Source organism: Halyomorpha halys, unplaced genomic scaffold, assembly GCF_000696795.3.
Source record: "Halyomorpha halys isolate HHAL.00 unplaced genomic scaffold, Hhal_1.1 Scaffold815.1, whole genome shotgun sequence".
NCBI classification, from domain to species: Eukaryota; Metazoa; Arthropoda; class Insecta; order Hemiptera; family Pentatomidae; genus Halyomorpha; species Halyomorpha halys.
In genome coordinates this window covers 613,007-638,438 of record NW_027112549.1, presented here as the reverse complement: position 1 = coordinate 638,438, position 25,432 = coordinate 613,007, and the positions used below count along the sequence as shown (strand labels likewise).

Below are 25,432 nucleotides of genomic sequence, written 5' to 3'. Positions count from 1 at the left end.
AAGAATGGAGTGAGTCTATCATTGTTGCATTTTTATTATTAGGCTACTCAACTCAATACAAGAACTACAGGGAATCAGTCAACTAAACAGATGATTCAAAGTGCACTAAATTGCACTATATAACCAATCATCTGATCGCATACATCATAGAATCTCAACTTAAATAGTAGCGAAGTGGATTAGGGTATCTTTTGCTGCCTTGTTTTGTGACCATTTATACTTTCTGACATTTCCTCTGATGAATTTTTGCTCACCTAAATGTGCAAGATATGCTAGGTATTAAAGATATAATCTAATTTCGAACATTTATCGCATGACAACTCTTCAAGAGTTGTCACACCACGAAAGGGGACTCGACTCTCACATAAATTGTTACGCTATTTCATAAAATTCTGTTATTATACTACATTTATATGTACCTTTAAGATTTGAAAGAAACAGGTACAATTTATGTGTTTTCAGTAGCTTCGGTTTAACCAATTTATTAGGAAACCTTGGATATTATGACCAAGATTAAGAAGTTGGTGACTGTATCCCATTTACTCGGTTATAAAAACAAACACCACCATTATAAAAAATAAAAATGCAATATTTTTGAACATGGTTGCTAAGACGTAGAAGAAAATGTTTGAGGGATTTTGGTGAGCTCAGGTATCACAAAAATACCTTTCAACAAAAGACAACAACAATGAGGATGAAGTTAGAGAGGAACTTAAACTAGGACAAGTTAGCTACAGGAATACAACTGAAGACATTAAAACTCAAAGGAATTATTATTTTATATTATTAACAGTGTTCCAGAAGAATTTTTTCAAAAGATTCTTCAACTATAACACTTTTCTCACTAAACAGAAGAAAAGAAAAAAGAGAAATAAAAAATTAACTGCTTTTAAAATGGGTAAATTCATAAGTACATATAAATGCATTAAGTTGAAATGTTGAAATGAGATTAAACAATATTTCAGTTTTAAAAAATAAATCTATTTTGTAACTAGCACAAACATAAAAATCTTATTAGCACACAAATCTATTAACGATATAATACTTACAATATCCTTAAGCAAGTAAGTGGAAATGAGAGGTCCAAATATAGAGGCAAAATTGGCCACTGTGTTGGTGAAAGAGTATAAAATTCCAGCAAAATTTGGAGAAAGATCGATATGGTTTATCTGAAAACCCAAGCTCCATGCTATGGACACTCCACTTCCAGCAGTGATGAGGATAATGGCTAATGTTGTATCTTCAGTATATGCAAGTACAGTCAGAGCCAAAGCACAACCGTACATTCCTGTAAAAAGATAAGAAGTCATAAATCAATTAGATACTAAGTGCATAAAATGTAGGGGATTTGTTTTTACAGAGCCGTGTTAAAAAATTATTGTGACAGGACCCACCAGAGGGGTCCTGGGCACTCCAAAAATGGGGCAATTTTTGACCATCTGTCATCTTCACACCAAAGGAGATGCCCTGCCAATTTCCATTTTCTCAGTCTTGTCCTCTTTAGTGTGTCAGTGAGTCCTGTTTCTTTCTGGATACAAGCATTTTTTATTCAGTCCCTTTTCCTCACATTCACAATACTTCATCCAATATTATTTTGCCACACCTGTATTTTCCTCGCTTGGCATCCATAAGTTACCACTGGGCTAGTGCAACTGTCGATGACCTACCTTTTAAGGTCAATAATTATTTTTCCTTTCATGATATGCCTGAGGGACCAAAACTTATTCCAGTACTTTGAGTCCCAATCGCCTCTGAACCTCCTTTGTCCCTCTATCCCTGAATGATATTAACCGACCCAAATAGATATACTCCTCAACATATGCTAAATTATAGTTGTTAATTTTACATTCTTCTTTCACGCCATTTGTCATAAGTTTTATCTTCTGGTAGTTTGGATAAAGACCAATTTCTTCACGTAATGTTAGAAGCTACTCCATCATTCCCCTCAGTTGCTTTTTGTCTTTTGCAAAGAGCGTAAGTCTACTAATCCCTAAGTCTACAAATTCCATTAAAGAAATTAATTTTTAATAATTATTGTTCGGAAATTACTATATTTGTATAAACAGCAATCATTAGCATAGAACTTATAAAGCTATAGGAATATTATTTAGATGTTCAGGAAATAAAGGAGGATTTCCAAGACATGACAATAGATGTGTATAAAAAATAGAGACTACTTGGAAATGGCTGGAGAAGACGGACAATGAGACAAGGAGTAAAATTTATATTTGGGAATTTTATAAATGAACTTGCATTCTTTTAAGGCTGCATGCAAAGAGTGTACATACCTATACTATTCCATATGAATTTTGAATATAAAGGCGGCATGAGGTTTTTTGTTTTCATAGATATTATTATAAACAAAAAACTCAACAACAGACTAGTCAATGGAGAAAGAGCCGACAGGAAACCATCCTGAAAACGACATATTCCATTAAATATTGCATACTAGTATCGCTTACAAGTATTTTATTAAAACAGAAATATCACAAATATATGTAACTTCACTCTCATTTATAATAACAACTTTAATTTATTAAAAATCTTATTACCTCACCAAATATTTGAGTTTATCAACAAGTTTAAATTATTAGAAATAATTTGTGGGTGAATAAATCTTTAACAGCGTACTTACACTTGCTACCTCAAAATGTAAGACACCATTCATGTAAGTGGGTGTAAGACTGTTTATAGTCCAATAACCCCAGTTACTAGTCCAGTGTGTTATTGTCAGCACTATGACTGGGGCTGAAGTCAAAATTTTTTTCCATGGTACTGCTAACTTCTTCATAGTCTGAGAATGAAAACAAAGTACATCACATAAACATTTTCAAAGTTTTTAAATTATCTTTATACAATGCTGGCAGATGAAATTTTTTTTTCTGTGTTTACCACTAAATAATACTAAATTAAATAAGTAACCAGATAACAATACATTACAGATATTATTATAACTATGGAACTAATAAAACTTGAAATTTATTTAAAATAGAACACACAAAATATTCTTGATAAATAAAAAGAATTATTACACATAAAATATATAAAAATTCCAGAATCCTTGAAGGTTCTAACTACAAAATTTACATTCTCCACTTCAGCAATTTTTTTAGTAAGCCTGAAGAATTTTGAATTTCAATAAAACCATTTTTTAAAACTTGTATTCATTCCTTTGACTACTAATTTAAAAAAAAAGTGTTATCATAATTAGAAATGTTTGCTATAAAATTTGCTAAATTATATATACTTACTCTAGGAGTCCCACTACCTCCAATTCAGGGAATTAATCAATTGAAAGTCAGTTAAATTGTGAGAAAACATTCATAATTAATAAATACTTTTATAGTAAAATAGTAGTAAACCTTATTTTTTATTTTTGTTATTCATTACCTCAATGCGTTTATCTCCGAAACTATTACCCATGAATTCTAGTTCTTCACTTGAAATCCCTTTGTGGTCGCTTGGACTACATTTTCCAAAATAAAGTAATGTCCCACCAATAACAACTGCAAGTATTCCTTTAACATGAACAATACCAGTAGGTTATTTGAAATTTCAAGATCATCAATGAATTAACAAATATTAATGCTCATTAGATTTATTAAATACCACTTATCCAAATATTTTCAATCAATACACTAGTAATACCATATACAATCAAACAATGGTCTGAAACTTGAAGCTTTTGAAATCAATTATTTTTTTTACCACAAAGTTTTTTAGAAAATTTTAGCTCATAGTGCATCCCATATTTCGTTTCATGGGTCAGAGTCAAATGCTGCTCTAAGATGAAGGAAGACATGTAAATATTTTTATCCCTACCCTAGGATTTTTGCAATATATTTCTGAGGAAGGAAATATTATCCTGTCTTTGTCATCCTGGTGGAGGTCCACCTGGCTCCTCTTCTATGAACAGTTCTACCAGAGGTCTGGTATCAGTATATTTTAAAAGATGGAGGTATACAGCTTGTACACACTGGGAATAGGCTTATGTTTCTCTAGTTGGAGGATTGAGCCTGTCTGTCTTTCTTGTATATTGTAATTATTACATTATATCATCATTCTCAGGTTACCATTATCAAGTCACCAGAGTTTATATTAAAGTAGCAAAAATATAATTTTGTTTCCAGTATCCATGTTAGTTAATACTTGTACTAACGTATTTTACTTGTTAATTGTTGAATTTCGTTAATATTTTTGGTTAGTTGGTTGTTTATTCTAGTGATATAATATTCATAATCTAAGTACTGTGAAGAATTGGTACAAGTGGATGAAAATGTAGTTTCCTAAAAAAAAAATTTGTTTGACAAAATACTTTTGTCAGACAATTTTTAATATTTATTAGTTATAAAGTGTCTTATTTTGACCCCTGAAGCAAACAAATCCCTACACCGATGCCACCACATACAATTAATATCAATGGCCATAACTTTCCAGTTTGTAGGGCTTTTAAATATCTAGGAGCACTAGTCACCCAAAAGAATGAACTACACAAGGAGATAGAGGCCAACAGGAAATAGCAACAGGAAATCGCTGCTTTTTTCCAGTGCATAAAGTTTTGAAGTTTAAAGATCTTTCTTAAAGCGCTAAAGTTATCGTTTACAAGACTTATTCGATCAACAGTCACCTATGCCAGTGATACATGGGTGCAGACAAAAGAGATGGAGGAATGATTAGAAACCTGGAAAAGAAAGATGCTCAGAAAAATATATGGACCAGTCTACTGTGATGGAGAGAGGAAAGTTAGATAAAAGGAAGATTTAAGTGCATTATATAGTCAGCCAAACATAGTAAGCGTAATAAAAAGGAAAGGCTGATAAGGCTCGGGCGTGTGGAGTGTATGAAGGAGGATCATCTGCCAAGAAAGCTGCTTCTTGAAAAGACGGGGTGGTACCCGAAAGCATGGACGTCTCAGAATAAGATGGCTGGACTTTTTTGAGGCACACCTGCGCCAACTTGAGGTTAGAAAATGGAGAGTGGTCGCTGCCGATAGACTAGCCGATAGGCATGCAATCTGTGATGAGGCCCATGCGCATGGCTGTAGCACCGAAACAAAAAAACAAAACAATATTACCCTCGATTCAGAGCGCCACGCACTCTACCATTAGGATACCCTTATCTGATATCTGACCATTTCTGTCCTTCTCTTGGCCAGAAATGGTCAGATAGATGGCGTTCAATACAGAGAAAAATAAAATAAAATAAAAAAAGTTTTTAAATTATGAATAAAAAAAAATTGATTTTGTTTGCATTTAAATTCGAGGTGGCCAAGTTGAATTTTGTAGATAGGACTCAAATCATAAATATTTTTATGCATAACCGAATTCGGAACTTTTCCGTAGTATAACGATTTGAAGCCAAAAAATGTTTTTGGTGTGACTCTAAAATTCTTCATATTTGTCTTCAAGGCCCTCATGTGAGTGATAAAGCCTCTAATCAGACGCCATTTCGAAACAAAAGGAATATATTATTCAAAGCGGACCCTATCCAGAATCTTGAGTTAGCAATATTGGTGGGATGGTAAGTGGAGTCAGAGAAAAAGAGTATGGTCATAAACGTCAATGAAAGCAAATTTATGCAAACTGAGTGAGAACTGGAGAATTTGTAAATCATTTGTAGAGGGGAAATCCTACATAAATAGACATTAGGAGTAGTTATGATTTTTAGTGTAACATGTTAAAGCATGTTAAATGGAAAAATATTTCCTTCTTTTATCATGTTAAAACGATATAACATATATCAAGGTCGAGAGACTGTTACTAGATCTGTTAAATGGAGAATTACGTCATGCAACAGACCAGCTGAGCTATACACCATTTTGTTTATTGTCGCTTTAGGTTACTTGCTCGTAGTTTATGTTTTGACTGTCTTAGCATTGTTTTGGACGTTTTTATACAATACAATCAGTAGCCAAACTTTCACACTTCTACTTTTCACTTACTTTGGGTATGTTGTAATAAATTACTGTAATCAAAACTTAGAAGTAAACAATAACAAGAAATTTTGGAAGGAAAGGTTACTAAACAAGTTGCTCAGAAAATCTGCTAGGTGCTCTTATGCAATTAACATTGAAAAAGACTTTAAATAGGACTGATCATAATCCTATACTTATAACATTTAACGTAGTAAATAATATAATATAATACCCCTGTAGAAGGATATACCTAGGCACAGCTATCAGTAGAAATGGGAGATTGAAGACTAAATATCAAATAAGATTTAAAATAACATATACTTATTACTGAATATGCCACACTGTTTTTCGTAAACATGAAATTGAGTTAAAGGTAAAACTGAAAATTTTCATCACATTTCATCTCCCGACCCAAGAATATGAAAGTGAGACCTGAGTCCTTCTGGACAGACATTGAAACTTCCACTGCAGCGTAGATGAAATATCTTAGAATAGCAAACCGAGCTCGGAGGATATCATCAAATACAGTTGAGATTTCCTCATTTTAGCATACGAAGATTCAGGAGCAAAACTATTTACTAAGATCTTGGAGAAAAAGTAAGTAAAGTGGTTCAGTCATGTGTGTATAATTAGCGAAAATTCTGATCCACGCAAGCTTCTATAAGACCAAAGTAAGAAGTAAGACCAAAAGGTATCCTAATGATGTCGTAGGTAAATCGTGAGAGAAAAGCGGCTTGATCTCATGAATATATTGACCGGAAACGTTGGCATTTTCTTTTTTCGGGATCGAACCTCTGATTTCGGTAACATTCGTCAATAATAATAATAATATATGCAAAATAAACAACAATCAGGTTCACTTAGCTAAGTCCTGTTGTGAAGGTTGTCATACTATGACTAAAACAAAATAAAGACAGATAATATTTTCTTACCTGAACAATAAAATATTGAAGGCCAGTCAAATCTTTCAGCTATGAAGCCGGATGTAATCAAGGCAACAAATGTACCAAACGCTGATCCTGAAAATATGGACCGCTATACTTACACATAAATGTTCTAATTTTAATTATAATAACCAATAAAATAATAACGAGTCCCATGAAATTGTTTACATACCGTTATACACAAAGGGAACCAAGACGGCTTTCTCTTGAGGAACCGCCCACATTGATAATAAATTGGTTATATTTGGATAGACTCCGCCCTGGAAATTTATACACAAAGGTATATTTTTTAAAAAGGGTTGGTTCACTAGATGCATTTTACCTCTGATTAATAACCTACCTGTGCGATTCCCATCAGTACCCTAACAACAATGATGCCAACAGCTCCAAAGTTGATTGCGGCCAATGGAGTAGCCAAAGTTAGTGCAGCTGATATCAGAATGCAGTAAGATAATACTCTCACGGAATTAGTTTTTCTTCCCAAATTTCCTAAGATAGTTTGCAGTAATCCATATCCCCAAAAGACACTGCTTAGGACTAAAGCCCTCTCCGCTGGACTCAAAGGTACATTCTGTGGGAAATATTTAATAAAGATTATCAATTTTTCTCATTATTCATATATGTGTTTAAATTAATAAAAAATATTTTCATTTCTTCGATATAAAATTGTCGTATATGTATGAGCTACGGGAGCTTATATCTAATAATGAGGTACGGAGGTCAGGTATAATGTACAATAGCTATAATAGAGCTCTTGGAGCTTTTATCTATTTTTGTTTTTTTTTACTTAAATTATTGATTCTATGACTCCCAAATACTTAATATTGTGTGGACATGGGCGAATAAAACCGGTAATTGGTCTGCATTTTGAAAAAATGATGAACAGTAATGTCAGGTTCGATGGATGTTCGTAGAGTGATCTGTGATATCGGTGCTGTCTAAAAAAAGGAGTCAAGATTCTGTAATTAGTCTGTCTGAATTTCATTTACCCGAGCGAGGGAAAGTAGAAGAAAATAAAGTATTTTGTAATCCTTTCAAAACGCTATTACTACTACATCAAATCATTCTAGAATATTCCACTAGCCGATTCGCAACTTCTCAATTAGCCTGTCTACAACTGCTGGTTAGCATTATTCCAGGAAATGCTAAATCGCAGGGAAAGTTCTGAAGATAGGGATGTCCCCCAAACAGTTGACGTTGTAATGTTTAAAAAAAATATTGAGAACTCAAATTGTTTATATAAATATTACATTTGCTGTTATTTTTTAGAGTTTTTAAATAGCATTTTTTTAGAACTGTGATTAGTTTGAGCGCAGATAACGGCATTATTCTAGCTTCTTTCTGTAATACCGGCTCCACGCCGGTGGCAAATCAAATCGTTCGTCCAACAACTTGGGAAATGTTTGTAAAGTATGAAAGGTGAAAGAGTTAATGAAGAAATAGAGCCTCCACACACATGGCAAACAAATTGGTCAAGTAGCTGTTTAATATGGTCAACACTAATACAGCTTATCACAGTTCAACCTCTCAGACGTAAATTTAAATATTATATTTTCGAGATAATGTTTAAAAAAAATTAAGATTTTATCACATCCTGTAATTCATTATTTCTCTTGGTTTTTCCTTTATCACTTATACATCATTGTTCAGAACGTCATTTTAGTAAACCGAAATTAGGCATTCCACTTATATTTCTTACAAATTAGAAATTAGTACTAACTCATATGCGAAATTTATAATCGATAATCATACATTTTTTTAATTTTATTTTTGCCAATATTTGAGATAGATTATTTATTTTTTGATATCAAGTATCGGTTCAATTTATGCTCATTTATATTTTTACAGTTTTCAGAAATTAGTTGATATTTCATTAATGGTATTTTTACAGTTTTCAGAAATTAGTTGATATTTCATCAATGGCATTTTAACAGTTTTCAGAAATTAGTTGATACTTCATTAATGGTATTTTTACAGTTTTCAGAAATTAGTTGATATTTCATTAATGGTATTTTTACAGTTTTCAGAAATTAGTTGATATCTCATCAATGGTATTTTTACAAGTCTGCATTATATTCTAATTTCATTTCATGCTCCATTTATTTATCTGATTTTTCATCTAAGAAGTTTTACCCTTTCACCAATACCCTAACAACCCCTCCACACCGGGGCCAACAATGTTGGAAAAACGATATGTCATAGGTGTTAACTACATTCATAAAATCTCAAGAGGGGTTGTCCAGATTTTTATGAAAAATCTGTTTGTGTTTAGATTTTCATAAAAATTAGAAATTAAGAATGATTTTGTTTTAGGTGGATGCGGTATCCAAGTAGGAGTCTGAGCTCGTTTTACAACAAGTTTAATTTTTGAATATTTGTATGACTTATTTATTCCTCCGCCCCACACGTTATAGGAACTTTTAAAGTGGTTCTAAACCCATTTTTATATCTTGATTAGAATCAGTGATGACTGATGTGTTCTGCACACGTCGACTTCCAGAAGTCCAGAGACACATTGAGCCCTAGTATTGACAAGAATCCCATTTCTTGAAGACTGCATTCATCTAAAAAGGTTTCACCAAAATGTAGGTGACCCACCTTCTAAGATATCGGGCAATAAACATTATCTGTGATAAAACATATCTATGAGGGCTATATAATCCACTAATTATATTTTCTGACCTTCTCGAAACTGAAGTGGTTTTCTTCCATGAGAAAGAGGAAGAAATGAGGACACCTACTTGATAACTGATGTTCAACATAACATTTATTAACACAAACATAATATAGCCACTAGAATGTAATCGTGTACTTTAAATAATATTAAAGGAATAAAATGTACTGAAAATTTAAATAATTCAAACCAGTTTGATTGAACATATATTTCTGATTTTAGAGCACAAAGGGATGCACTTATTGACGAATATAAAAAAAAAGATATCATGTAGTTTGCTGTTTTCTGAATTCAAAGACATAAAACTATGGATATAGTTATCATTGCCATCGTAACTAAAATAACATTTGAAATCTCCTAGTTAAATATAAAGAAATATGTCCAAAATTATATCTGCGTGATGACTCCGACCACGTAGCACTTGAAAACGCCTAAGGAGAATTATTAGTGTCAAGAAAAAATTTAGAAATTTGCGATAATTTGTTTTTGTATCAGGTAAAAGTCTAGTTTAATATAAAGCAAAAACTTTCCCATAAGTCAAATGTTTTTATTAAAAACTGTGTTTTTGAACCATGTCTGCCTGATGTTTCCGTTTAGTTAAAAAATGGCAGACAAGGTTTTTTGTGTTAGATAAAAATCTAGTGTAATATAAAATAAGAAAATTGTTTTTTTAATTAATTGATTTTGACATTTTTGCTGACCTACGGGCGCCATTTTGGTTTCTGTCCGCTTTGTGATTCCAGACAAGGAAATTGTCCGAAGAACGAAAAATGTTATTCAAATAATAATATATTTTAGCCTTAGCTCCTGGAAGTAGGACGTGATCTTTTTCTAACGTTCGTTCTGACAAAAACATATTTTTTTTTAATTTTATTCATATAGGGTTTTTCTCCAAATTCCTTAAAACGATAAAAAATAAAACCACATTAAGATGGTTTTGATATTTAAGATGAGAAATCTTTGATTGTTCAGAATAAACTGGATTTTAAAAGATATTTTCTATTTTAAGAATCAAATCAATATTCTCTCACAATACCTAATATTTGTTCAATCTTAATATGATTACATATTTACAATATTATAAGCATATACAAAATTATTCATAATTACTTTACCATGGTTATTGAAGTTGTCATTGCCACTATAGCCAATGAAAGATTTGACCTCAACACAAACGTTACTGTGATGCATGCAAAATAAAGCAAAACTTGTGAGTGTCGGGCTCCCCAGCCTATAATGATACAAAATAAATTATATATAAAACAATTAACACTAATTTCTAAAGTAACTTATAAGCAGACCAATTAAGGTGTCAGGATTTCAAAAAGTAGAATATTGACATTACATCAGTGAAAGATTAAATTTAGTAAGGGTATTAACTTGCCAGTATATCAGTATATTAGTATATTAGTGTCATTATATTAGTTAGAGGTGGAAATAATAATTATTGAACATTGGTTGGGTTTCTTAATGATTTCACTTACATTGGCCGAATAAGAAGCTCATCTTAAAAAATTAAAAACTCTGAAGCTTAAGAAGTACTTTTTGAAAGAGCAAGTAATGTTTAAGATTGATTCATCTACTACTAATTGGAGAGTTCAAGGTGGAAGCGATTTAGCAAAAAAACAACAAAAACAAGTTCTACCACTCGGTGTTCAAATGAATTTCTAATTCCACGTTATGATTGAATAAGTCATCATAGTCTGGGAAGTGATGGAACAAAAGCCATGGCCATTGCATTCTATAGGATATTATTTAAGTAAGGTAATGCACATTATTTATTGTAAAAATCATAATCATGCAACCCTAGCTTAGAATGGTGTTGTTTCTGAAATATCAAGTACAAAAATAACGGCAAGCGACTCCGACGGTGGTGGAAAATACGTCAGCATGAAAACTCGAATTTATAAATTGTTTCGTGTTCCGTTTCTGATTAATAAAAAGTACGAAAGTAACTGTGTGCCATTCCGCTATGGACGAGAAATGCGTCAGCTTAATAAAAACAAAAACTAATTTCAACTTAGCCCAAATCGTACTTTCCACGGTCTTTCCATCTTCTCCATGCTGCATACAATTCAAAATTTTCAATGCAATCTATAGGTTATATCACCTATAAGACAAAAAAAAGATGTTTTAGTTTTTATATCATCAGATCACATTTTCCATCTCTACCGAAGTGATATACAATTATTTCTTTACTTAGTATATCAGAAACAAGATATGAAACAGTTTTCTGCCTGAATCATTTTCTTTTTCTTCTGAAGTTTACAACCATCTTAGCGCACACTAGTATATCTGTGGGGCTAACCTTGTTCTGTAATTTTCTTAAATACTATCATAATGAAAAATAAATAAGAAATTTCCAAAACAGCAGCGGATTCAACAACTAAAACCAAGCAGCGGATTCAACAACTAAAACCAAGCAGCAGATTCGACAACTAAAACCAAGCAGCAAATTCAACAACTAAAATTTATAAATTTTAAATAGCAGCGGTATTAAAATTTATTTTTTGAAAAAAGACTAGAATTTTGTGTTCTTTCTACAATCTACAGTGACTGATAAGCGTTGGGATAAAAGTAATTTTAATTTCAATTGCAGTTACTTTCTAATTACTGTAATTTTAACCGCGCAAATGATATTACAATATTGAATAGTAACTACTTTATGAACCACTTTGATTGTAATAATGGTTCGAAATTACAATTATTATTTGAACTAAAATGATTGCAATTACTTTTTATACAACACTGGTTGTGGTCAACTCAACCATTGTCTAATGATTCCAGATTGAAACTTGTCAGGTTAGAATATGGACAGTGGTATTATAGAAATATTGATATAATAATATCGTTATTGGATCTTATAATATCGATACTATAACGTCAATATTAGATTTAATCTATTAGTAAGGATAGCACTGTACTACTAACTCCAAGGACCCGGGTTCGAATACAGTGACAGAGAATTATTTATTCTGTGATTGCAGTGAGTCAATACCGTGGGTTCGGGAGCCGTCCGGGGTCCACTCAGCATCACAGAGTGGGTACCCTTAATTAGGGAAAATTCTGGCTGTCGAGCGTGATTTTGACCAAATCACCTCCTTGCACAACTGTTGGTCTAGTATCAATACTTCCTTACAAAGTACTGAATCCCTGACCGTTTATTTAAAAAAATACCAAAAGTCGCTTCCATTAAAATAGACCACAAAAATTTGATTTAGGAAGATCGAGTCAGATTCGTTCTTTGTGTTTTTTGAAACCCTTAAATATGATTTTTATCCAAACCAAAATTATAAATTTTTAATATAAATTAAATACTTTTTTTCTGCCGAAGTCGCTTGTTCACGAAATAAAGTCATAACTCCGCATAATATTATCCAAATCGAACTAATTACAACCACTGGAAAGCCGAATTTCTGCTCTTCCAATCCATAACAATATCTTTTAGATTAATATAAATGTATATATAGTTGACCGTAAAAATTGATATATAAGAAGATGGTCAGGGTTGCGGTCAAAAGTTAAACAAAAATAGTTTACAACTTATAGTTGTAAACTATTTTTGTTTCACTTTTGACCCCAACCCTGACCATCTCATATATAACTTTTAGATTAATGTTTTTATATGGTAGTAAAAAACAGTTTTAAATCAAGAAAAATTTCTCAAATGTTTTATTTTATATATGATTCTATTTGTTCAAGAAGGTACAGTTTGTACCATTGCGTATAGTTTAGGCGTTCCTAAACCTTCCTCAAGTTTCGTGCAGATTAGTGACGTCGTCTTGAGATTATTGCGTTTTGTGAATTAAAAAAAAATTTTGAGTAAAAACAGTTTATTTTTCGATAATTATAAAAACTCGTATTTGACGTCCAAAAAACGAATATACTAAAAATATTTGTTTCTCCATAAACAATGTTTTATCCCACGTTACTATCACAGTTGGGCAAAATTAAAATTGAACGATGAAGCATTTAAGATATATTCGATTTAGGTGTCTCTCATCGAGTTCAGTGTCAGCCTCCAAGCATCTAATAATTGCACAATTCCAGCACATTTGAGTAGAAAAATGTATTTCGTAATTGACGAATTGGAACACAAGATCAGGTACTCGAGAAACATTTTTCTATCCATTACTAATAAGTTCCATTAATATTCGTTTATTATTATTTTTTTAAAATCCTATGCAGTAATTTATAATATACTATGTTATATGTTGATATGGTAGCATTATATTTATCTATTATCGTTTTTTAATATTTGAACATACCATTTTCCCATTTCGGCAACTGATTATTAGGCTCCTTCATTTTGATACAAGCCACTGACCTATCTCCAGCTGTGTAGAAATACTTTTATATAATCCTTATCTATGAGTGTCAAAAAACGAGGCCCCTCTCGCTATATCATTGATGTATAAAAAAATTGTTGACGTTTGAATTTCACTCTTCCAATTACAATGTTTTAGTTGTTAAAGTATCTTCCCGAAGAAATTAAACTAAAATAAAATACTTTTCAAATACAAAAATATTAAAATGATAAAAATTTGCAATTAGTAATTAAAGAAAAACAGAATAATTATACTAAAGATGGAGATATAATTGAAAATATTGACAAAGTAAACAACTACAAAGGAATATGAAAATAATTAAAACACAAAGCAACAAATTAGAAATAGCAAGTAAGTAAACTTATTAAAACTATTTATTTACATGAATAAAAACCTAGTATTTAGAAAAATCAAAATATCGAAGTAATATCAACTTAAAATTAGTAATAAAAGAAAAAATTATAATATACCCATTATTACGATTAATTTACTGTGTAAATTAATAAAATAACGCATCTGGGCATTTGTACCATTGTGTGTATGGAATCTAATCTTCTATCCTTTAAAATATTTTCATAATTATAAAATAATATTTTCTGTATCAGCAAACGTATATGCACTTAAAATTCTGTGGTTTTGGTCAACGCCGCTGAGAACAACCACATTCTTCCCTTTTAAAATTTTATTAATACGTGTTCACCTGTCCAAATATGCAATTATAGCTTTTATCTCCACATATGCTAAATAAAATTTGGCTAATTACCCCTGATTATTAAAGATATTTGATTAGTTGTTCAAAAACTTCATGTAAGCAAAACTTGTAATTGTATAAAAATCCGGAACTTAATCATGACACAGGCCAACATAAAAAAGGTAGGTCTGCTAATTGTAGGCTGCTTAAATGTGTTGAGTGGCTAATACTCAGTATACACGATTGCTAATAAATCTTAAATTAAAAAAAAAACTTTAGATAATTAGAAAAGTTATTTTTCATAATTTACCGGAGGGTAAAATTTTTTTGTTACACTCTTAGATAGACAAGAAACCTATAATACTCGTACAAATAGTACAAGAGCCCAAGAGGATTAACAAGGCAGCTATCTCACCCCAATTTTTGATTACTTTAATGAAAGCTATGTATAATTACTAGTCAAAATTGATGAGTCCGCAAAATATAGGTAGGGGAAATAAAAATGGCGGGTGTTTTAAAACGATAAAAAAAATTAATTTTTCATTCGGAGCTCTATAGTAGCAACAACGCAAGAAAGCCTTAGAGGACATCATTTAAAGAAGAGTAATTTTCCTAAAGTATGAGCTCTATTAGAGTTATTTACGTTAAATAGTTCTCGAGATATAGCTTTTTCATTCTATGTACAGATGTCTATTAGCACTCAAATTAAAACTAATTTAATGAGCTGTAAAGCAATTTAAAAAGTTTATCTTCTCAGGAGTAGTGGTTTTTATGATATTTCCTAAAATAAATTGATTTATAGTTGTTCAGACAACTTTTTATGTTCCAAATTTATATTTATATGCGAATATCTTAAAAACTACTACTCCTACGTGTTATAAACTACTTTATAGCAAGTTAAATTTCCTTAATTTTGAGTGCTGGCAGACATACGTGCGTCTTATGGGTCTAGAGATATATTTTTTTCAAAAATCAAACATTTTATCCGAACAAATAGAAATTAATAGTTTGTGAATTTATTTTATCAAATATCATAAAAACTAAAACTCATACAAAGCTATAGATAAAGGTTATAAAATATTTTATGGTAAGTTTAACTAGCTTTAATTTGAATGCTGGCAGATACCTCTGTACGTCTTATGGTTTCTGAAATAAAGTTTTCATAAATCAAACTTATTGTCTGAACAACTCAATTTATTTTAGCAAATATGATGAAAACTACGACTCCTACGAAGATAAAAGTCATAAATTACTTTATAGTCCATTAAACTAGCTTTAATATGAGTGTTAATACACATCTATAAGTCATATAGTTCCTGAGATATATATTTCTCAAAATAAATACTCTATAAATGGTTTTTATTTATATAAAAACTACTTAACTTTCTGTACATTTTTTATGAAATGTTGCTTTTTAAAAAACTATATCTCGAGAACTATTGAACGTAAATAGCTCTATTAGAGCTAATATTTCACCAAATTTACTCTGTTTTAAATAATATCTTCTTAGGTTTTCTAGTATTTTTGTTAGTTTTAAAGATATAGAGCTCCGAATGAAAAATTAATTTTTTTTAACGTTTTGAAACAGCCGCCATTTTTTATTCCACCTACCTATACTTGGCAGACTCATTAGTTTTGATCAGTAATTATACATAGTTTTCATTAAAGTAATCAAAAATTGAAGTGAAATAACTGCCTTTTTTTCTTCCCGGCTCTTGTACTCAAAGAACACAGAGAAGACTACAGCAACTGTATTACATTCTGATCAGCTCCTTAAATCCTTACCTCATATTCCAACTCTGTCCCTAAAAAATAATCCCATAAAATTCCATCTTACCATCAAAAACATTGTAATTACCTTCGACCAAATCCGTTCTTAGAAAAAACGTATCCGATATCTCCTGTCGTTCCTTTTCCATCTTACAGCGTCTAAATTACTTTCGTCACCTATCTCTAAGCTGTCCACATAGTCAGGATGAAGATAGACGCAGTTCAGATCTCTGCATGAGTGGACAAGGCCACAGCAGCAACCCAACTTATCACAAACTACGAGACATAAACATACACATCAACACACAAAAAACTGACGCCAACGAACTACAACGGAAAACAGTACAACAAAGCATCACACGAAAACATTACGGTTTTTGACAACATCCCTGCTTCCTTCAATCCCTTATTCCGGACACTCATCCCATCCCCCTTCCTGCGAGGTGGCAGGGTAGGATGGGCTCCATCAACCCTGTTAACATCAACCTCCCTTAAGTCCGTCTTCTCTCTTTACCTCCCCCTCTCCCCTACTACTTTTCTTTTTCTCTATCTTAATTATTATTATAATTTACTTATTTTCTTTCTTCTTATATTTTCCTTAATTATTATAATTTGTTCACATTTATTAATCATCTCGCGAAAGGCCCCTCACCTCCAAACATTAACCTAGAGTTTTTCACTGAGCGGTCACCTCAAAGTTCACTTGGATACCTTCAAGTACTATTGGTAGAAAAGGTAGTTATTAACTTAGAATTATGTTCTTCCATATAATGCAATTTTATTAATTCATTTTTTGTGTTAGTAACAGAAGACAAAACAAAAGTTGCCTATCACCATTTGAAACCCGCATGCTCCTAGTCACCTCCTTGATATTCTCCTACTTAACCAGTTTTGCGTTATACAGGGTTGTCTCGGTTTCTTGACATTCTTCTTCTACCATGTCTACCATATATCTCCGATCTCCTTTAATTCAAGTCCTCCATTTATTTTCACAATAGACGTTCCCGGTTTTCAGATTTATACAGAACACACCGACCAGTAACTTTTGACACATCTTTCATTATCTGTGGAATTCAATCTCTAATTTCATTAGTCGCTCCAGTACCCTCCTCACATTCCACCTATTCCTTCACTTCCTATCCATCCATTTCCAGAAGAATTAAACTTTATGTTCTAGATTTCAACTAAAATTTATAAATTTTGTTTTATTTATTTATTTTTTACAGATTCATCAGACAGATTATTTAATCTCTGTTGTAAATAGATGTTCTTAATATTCAATTAAAATATATGAAAATGGATGCCAATATTATTTGCTCTTTCCTTAGTTATATTTTGATTTAATATTATTTCATAATTTTTTATTTGTTAATTTTATATATGTTTTCTACTCTAAGCCACCGAAATTCTTTTTTTTTTTTTTATATAATATTCTGAGGGGACTCATCCCAGAATAAATAAAGATGATTATTATTATTAAGTAATTGTAACAAATCCAAAACATATGGGTTCTATTGAAACCATGAGACTTCACTCTTTCTGATGAAAGAAATAAAATATACATTTACTGGATTGGAAGATGATAGAAAGTCATTTGAATTCCATACATACTATACCCTTTTGAGTGTTACAGGATGAAATTCCAGTAATTGAGGGAGGGATAGATTACCAGAAATGTAGTTTAGTGTCACCAACCTCACCTTCCTATCTCACTCCGTTTTCGAGATTTGAATTTTTAAAGGACTTCTGAAAAAATCACGTTCGTGTCCATAAATATCGAAATTTCTCTACTGCAACTGATTAATTCTAAACTTATTTAGCCATCTTCAGAATATACCATGAATTTCCTTAAAGATAACAACCAAAACATGACTAAAATTTAACGCGTTGAGCGATCATAGCACCCAATTAAAAGTTTTCAAAAATACTAGAAAGAATGTAAAGAATGAATTTTCGAGGTACGCCTTGACAATTCCATAAAAGTAGCTCTATTTGATCAACTTTCAAGTATAATCTCAACTCGGCGCACTTGGTCGTCATTTAAGCTTTGATACCTCATAATTCCAAAACAAAATGAAGAAGACTTTCGTATTTTATTTTTTGGTTTTAATACACAGAAAAATGCATAGACAATGAAAGCATCATTCTTGAGGCATCACGTCTCAGCCTTTGTTTTGAAGGGATACCAATAAAATCAATTCTGGCTTCGAGATATCAGAAGAATAAACCGTTAATTTATTTTTTTACTGGTATCAATTTTTTTTCGGATTGTGGTTTAATCCTGAGAAAGTTGTGGGGAAAACAGCAATTAAATACATATTTCGAAATATTATCAATTTTCTGTCCTAGTTAAGTGGTCTGTATGGGTAGAACCAGTTTATTGTATTGTAGTCTATAAGGAATGACCTATTATGAACGTTTTAATCTTATATTAAATATTTAACTTTTATTATAACCCCAAAGGACATGGCTTTAGCCAAAGGAATTGGGCGGGATTGCTTATAATTTACTTCACACCTTGCTTTTGAAAATTTGTTGAGTATTGAGGATTCTGGGAGGTGGGAGGATTTAGAATATAAGAAGACAGCACCTAAAGATTGGACTTACCAGGCTTTTGAGTAGTGAATAAAGTTATAATAATCCTTATCCACCCAAATTTAGTCGAGATATATTTGTCACTGGGTCCAAGTCCTGAAATAATCCAATCAACAAAGAAGTTGTAAAAGACGTAGAAGAAGGGCAAGGATTTGATTAAAAGTCATAATCTCTACCTCCTCCCCATTGTGTGTGAAGAATGAGTTTAAGTCCCTTTTTTAGGGTTTTCACTTATATGTGCCCATAATTATGCAAGTGGTCTAAGTCATATATTTCTTGTTTCGAGATATTAAATGAATTGCATTTGAATAAATTAAAAAAATATTTTTATATAATGCAACATTCTAATTTTGTATTCTATTAGTCTTAATTAATGGAAATTTATAATGAATATGGAATTTTGTGTGAATTTTATATGAAAAGCTTGTTTTTAAAGATTTAATCAATTTAGACAATTTTCAAGATTAAGTGAATGTCCTATAAATAACTTTTATAGCTTTTATCTATAAACAACTTTTTAATAATTTAAATGATATAATTCATAAACATTTATTATTTTTTTTATTACCAAATTACATCCATTGTTACTATTTTAGGCTCTTATCATTACGATTTTTTTAGATTCTTAATATATTTCTGAAAAACATTGAACACATAATATCTTTATGTTTTTTTTTCCGTTGCTGATTTAGCAGTAGTATATAATGGAAGTAATTAAATATTTCCGCAATATTAATATTATTCTTATATTTATACAGTAACTCGACAGTGGGTCCCTCTACATGAACTACCTCTACCCGATGTTCATTCCCATTAGTTTTTGTCTCCCATGATACGCTTTAGTTCCCAGGATCATTTCCCAGCGTCCCCGACTACCCTGCATATGAAAACCGACCTTATCCAGAACATCGCACTCAATCAAGATATCATATTGACTTCCAATCCAGATCTTCCAACACATGGACTACCACCCCCATTTTCACTCCAGTGAGATTCTCGAGATCCCATTCCAACTCTACAAGGCCCATTCAAAGTGATAATAGGACATCTACGAGTACATACTTTTAATTTGTTGGCTTCATCCAGCTCCTTCAGCACCCCTCTACTAATCAAGGTACTGGTTCCCCAATATCAATAAGTGTTTTAAATCTATCACTCTCCCCCTGCAATATGGGCAACGTCTCCCACACTCCACACACATTGTTTATAAGCTCTTGTCTGCGTGGGTTGCAATCAATAGTTCTGGGGCTGAGTTTCGACGGTAAATCCAGGTACATACCCTTGCAATATGAACATTGCCCCAACATTCAAAGCATTTGACCGAAGAACAGTTTGCTGCAATGTGGCCTTGACGATTGCATTTATAACACCTACAAGCGTCCTCCTTACTGGGTCCTGAAGGTTTATTGTTGTGTTGCACGTCTTTGCCATCTCGTTATCTGTATTCGACCTCGGGCAATTGAGGAGGTTCTGGTTTGAAGTCAAATTGCATCTTGTAATTTCTCCTGCTCCTAAAAGGTACCTGCCTCCACTACTGAATATCTACTTCTTCCTCCGCTCTGGCCCCTCTGTCCATGATAACACATTCGATGAAAGACTTTTCCACAGCTAATTTTTCTCATACAATCAAGTTCCGTCCTAATTGTACCTTCAAAATTTTGTCAAAAATCTAATATTCTTGATTGAGACTTTCTACCTTACCTCAATATAATAACATCAAGAATAATGTTTTTAAACTTGGTGGCTAACCTCAGGCAGACCATGCACCAATTTTTTTACAGACCAGTTCATAAGTCCCATGTGACAGGAGCACTTTTTATACCCTCTTACATTCACTTAGGGAAGGAAAAAAGAATTAACAAAATTTCAAAATTAAATTAATTGCTTTAAGATAGTTTATTAAAAGACCAATCTACAATAGCCAGAAATTATCTCTTGTATGAGAGGGTGATCATTGTGTAATAGTGCTATAGCTGTCAGAGTCTTGCATTTATAGATTTAACTATACAGTAAATACCTATTGTACAAAAATACATCTAAGCACCATGACTCAATGTACCACTAATAATCATCCAATCCACCATATTTTGACCACATCTGCGCCTAAGAGGATTCATGAAAATAGGAAGCAGACAAATAGGTACTAACTTAAACAATCCAAGTTTCTTATAATTTATTTAAATTAATCATATCTAATTATCAATAGCATCATAATTCTTCCCACTACTTGGAAGACGGTTTAAACATCTGAGGAGACTTTAAGGTGTTTAAACAATTGACAATATCCTACATGCTATAAGAGGATCAGTTTTAACCATAACTATATGAATTGTTAATATATTTTAAGTGTATATCTAATGAATAATTATGTGATGTAAATGTTGTTACATAGACTAAATAAAGCTAATTAATGTGTCAATCACAGTTATATCTATAGGTGCAATATTTCAGATTTTTAATCTCAAAGGGAATTAAGACTCCTGAATCAAGGTTTGACGCAAAGCTCTCATGAGACCAATATTAATCTGTGTCAGAATATTGGACACTCGCCTGAAGCCAGGAACAAATACTATTGATATTTCAGTAAAAAATGCTCAAGAGAATTCTCGGACCAATGCACATTTATAATTCTTGGATACAGAAACCAACGGGGAGATAACACTTCTTTGTAAGGATGTGCACACAGTCTGATTAGTTGAAGATGGAAGACTCATTGGGCTATACATGTTACTAAGATTAAATATTAAAGAATACCTCAATAAATCTAGGACGGATTTATATAAATCTAGGGATGGATGAAGACACCAGATAAACCTTAGGTTTGAGAAACTGTAAAGCAGCTGCAAACAAACGAGATGGATGACAGTTGAAATTGTAGGAGATCCTGACTCAACTTAAGTCATAGTGCCTAACAATTAAGAGAGTAAAGACTTTGTACTTTAACTCTATACAATGGCACACAGATTATTTTTTAACTTAAGGATTAAAAAAAAAAAAGGAAGAAGAGACATTAACTTAGACAACTCAAGTTCCTTACAATTTATTTTAATTAACCACATATAATAATTAAAAGCATGATTATTAATTTACTTCTCACAACCTGGAATATTGTGTAATACCTGATGAGATTTTTAAATGTTTAAACTATTGACAATGAAAAAGCCTACTTTTGGTTCCTGAAACAGTTTTAATCATCTGTATTTATGAGGATACCTAATATATTTTGTGTATACATCTGATGAAGAATTACGTGAAGTTAGTGGTGTTACATTAACTAAATAGAGCTAATTAATGTGTTAGTCATAATAATATATGTAGTTGTGATATTTCAGATTTTTTAGTTTTATTCCTCAACATTAAGGAACTATTGACACTGAATAGGCTGCACCCCAAGCAGCATCACCTTCTTTTTCAAAAGTAATAGGTATTTGATAGCACTCCTTCACTTCATTCTGTAAAACTGGGTTACGAGTTAGAGCAGATCCCACACCAAGTATACGAGAAATATTGCAGCTTATTAACATTTCACGTGGCATTATGCTATAAAAAATATTACAATAAACTATATTAACATTTCATTTGCACTATGCTTTAAAAAATTTAGTAATTGTCAAAATGTTTGTTAAGTAAATAAAATAATTTTTGTATTAATATTTGTTGATAATCATAATGAAAACGAAACCTAGTATAAAAGAAATAAAGGATAAAATTAATATTAAAATTAAAACATTTTGTGACATTTAAGCTTTTAAGCAGATGCCTTGAAAAGCTTTTAAGAATTCAAAATAACCTCCACCAACTTTGAACAGAATTAATTCTGTTTAAAAAATCTTAAGATTAACACATGGATTCATTTTCTCGAGCAAAACAATAAATAAATATATTAAAAAATTGAATATTAGAATGCAAATAATCATGCAGAATGAAAAAAGGCATTCTTTTTTTTTTACAATGAATTAAAAAGTAAACCATAACCATAGAAAATATTGAGGTTCACAAAGCTTTCAAATCAAAAGGAGCTAGTAAAAGAAGAAGAATACATATGAACACAAATAAAAGCCATTCAGGGATAGTATAAAGAAACAGGCATAAACTGTACAAAATAAGTGTTCAGATTTAGCACTTAGCAATTTTGTGAGAAACACCATCATTGAATTTAAAGATAAATTAATAATTTTATTGAACCATCACCTAGCTATAAAATAAATTAGTATCTTTTTAAATTAAAACGAACGAAAACTAAAATGACAACAAGAATCATAAGATATGAAACCTTTTTTACACAATATCAAAATTGTTTTTAATAAAAAAAAAAAAAAGGATAGACTGAAAAAATAAAAATAGACAACTGAAAAGGATTTCACACTCACCCAATGTCTAGGAAAACTTCCTTCCCAGACCTCTATCTAGGCAACTGCCGCTACAGAATAGTACTTTTTTCAGTGTGAATGTTAAATATATTTCCTTTATACAGATCTCCTCTAAATGAAATATTCCTTTAGAAAGTCTACTAAGATCAATTTAAATATCGTTATTCAGTTGAAGAAAAAATTTATTGGATTTGGCACTTCATAATTCCACTATAAATATATTTTCAGCATAAATCAATTGAAACTGACCACCTTTTATCAATCATTAACAAATCTTTATAACAATGATGTAACAAACGATAGAAACCATATAGTTTTGCTGAAAGGATTGGGACAATATCAAAAATAAAACTTATCTTAAGATAGGAACTAAAGAAATGCAATAAAAAATGTGAATAGATTTTAAGTAATTTTTATATCATAAATTTTTTATCAAAATAATTAACTTTATATTTGATTTATTAACTATACCAAATTAGTCCAATTGCATACACTGAGCAAATTCACAATTGTATCAGGTATCTCAAACTGCTCAAAACTGAAGATACTTTCCAATTTAATTGATACAGTGTAATTGTTAGGACATCAATGTGATATCATTTATTTTAATAATAAATACTGAACATACACACACAATTTTACTAAAACTTTCATAAGTTCACAACGAAACTACAGCTGTTTGCTGTAGCACATAGATATTTTGTGTCTGACCATCACTGTTTTTTTAACAGAGAAGACCATTCCTATTTAAGATGTTCCATTTGAGAAACTTTTTAAATTGGTTGAAAGGTATATATAACAACAATTTACATTAGGTTATTAATATTTAATACTTTCTTTTTTTAAATAAAAGACATGTTATTTTTTATATATATTTACTTATAAAAAAATCATTTTTCTTTTTTAGAGATTGTGTACAAAATAGTTTTTTTTTTTCGTTATTTAATCTCTATCAAAATGGACACTGATTACGATATGTACCTGCTTTATATAATTTTCAAATATTTTAATAAAAATTGTTCAAAATGCTGCTGTCCTCAGCCAAAACCCCAAACCAGGAAAGTTATATAACCAGAAGTAAAAAGGAAAGTTGATTCTGAATCTAGTATGGACATTTCTGTTGTAAATAAAATTGTTTTAAAATAATCTACACTGATTTATTAGTAAGCTCTCCTCATTGTGGAGTATGGGCTATTCAAAAAGCTGAGGAAAAAACAGAAAGCCAACCAATGTAAGTATAATGTATTATTTTTTCATTTACCATATATTTATTGTACTTTTATATATTTGTACTAGTTTTCTTATATTAACTTTGGCACATAATAGAATTTATAATTGTAATTTATTGAGTAAGAAAAAGAAATTTCCATTATTATTGATTATTGTTATTTTGTTTGTGTAGACAATTCGGACATAAGTATTATATACTCAAACGAAAACATGGTATAAATTAATTTAAAAACCTGTATATATTTATATTTAATAAAATGGAGAGCTAATTTTTGACTTTTCTCAAAAACTGAACAATCATTTATCAGTTTTTATGGTATATTAATAAATTTTATTCTTTAATAGTATTTTAAAAAAGTTGACTTATTTTAATAAATATTGTTGAAAAATAATTTTTTTTTCTAGTTTTTCATCCGTAATGACTTGAAATATTAAAAAAATCAATGTTTATTATTTATTATGAAATCATTATTGGGTACTTCTAAAAATACAGACCATCATACAAAGTGAACATGATGCTTTCTGTAGACTTCATTTATTAATTTTGGTCATTAGTATAACCAAAAGATCTTTTTTTATATTTGGAAAAATCTTTAATATTTGTCATTATCATATACATACCCGTTTGTATCTACAAGAATAGTACCCGGTAGAAAGAAGTTACCTTCCTGCAAGACCCAGCGGCTGGTTACCCTCTAGGCTTGCATTTCTCCTACAGGAATACTACCCTGTAGGACGAGGTTCCCTTCCTTAGAGAACCTATTGCTGGCACCCGTAAGTCTCATCCTATCTATTCACCTTCTAATCATCTACCTTACCTAAGTGAGCGCGCATTGTCGAGGCGTTCTGGTCAACAGTAACTAACATTATCAATTGGAGTCCAGATCTTGCACAAACACCATGACACACACACACA

At 31.2% G+C, this 25,432-nt stretch overlaps 1 protein-coding gene across 1 annotated transcript in view; it reads right to left on the bottom strand.

The window, feature by feature from the left end:
* The window catches only part of LOC106686396 (uncharacterized), a 41,754-nt gene extending 24,972 nt beyond the window's left edge, over nt 1-16,782 (bottom strand). Inside the window, exons 1-9 of the mRNA XM_067050359.1 lie at nt 16,410-16,782; nt 10,648-10,763; nt 7,199-7,429; nt 7,031-7,118; nt 6,847-6,933; nt 3,391-3,518; nt 2,636-2,794; nt 2,289-2,415; nt 1,050-1,288 (exon numbers count right to left, since the gene is read on the bottom strand). Coding sequence (XP_066906460.1) covers nt 1,050-1,288; nt 2,289-2,415; nt 2,636-2,794; nt 3,391-3,518; nt 6,847-6,933; nt 7,031-7,118; nt 7,199-7,429; nt 10,648-10,763; nt 16,410-16,470 — 1,236 coding nt within the window. The 5' untranslated portion in view covers nt 16,471-16,782. The remainder of the gene's footprint in view (nt 1-1,049; nt 1,289-2,288; nt 2,416-2,635; nt 2,795-3,390; nt 3,519-6,846; nt 6,934-7,030; nt 7,119-7,198; nt 7,430-10,647; nt 10,764-16,409) is intronic.
* Nucleotides 16,783-25,432: the final 8,650 nt, after the last annotated feature.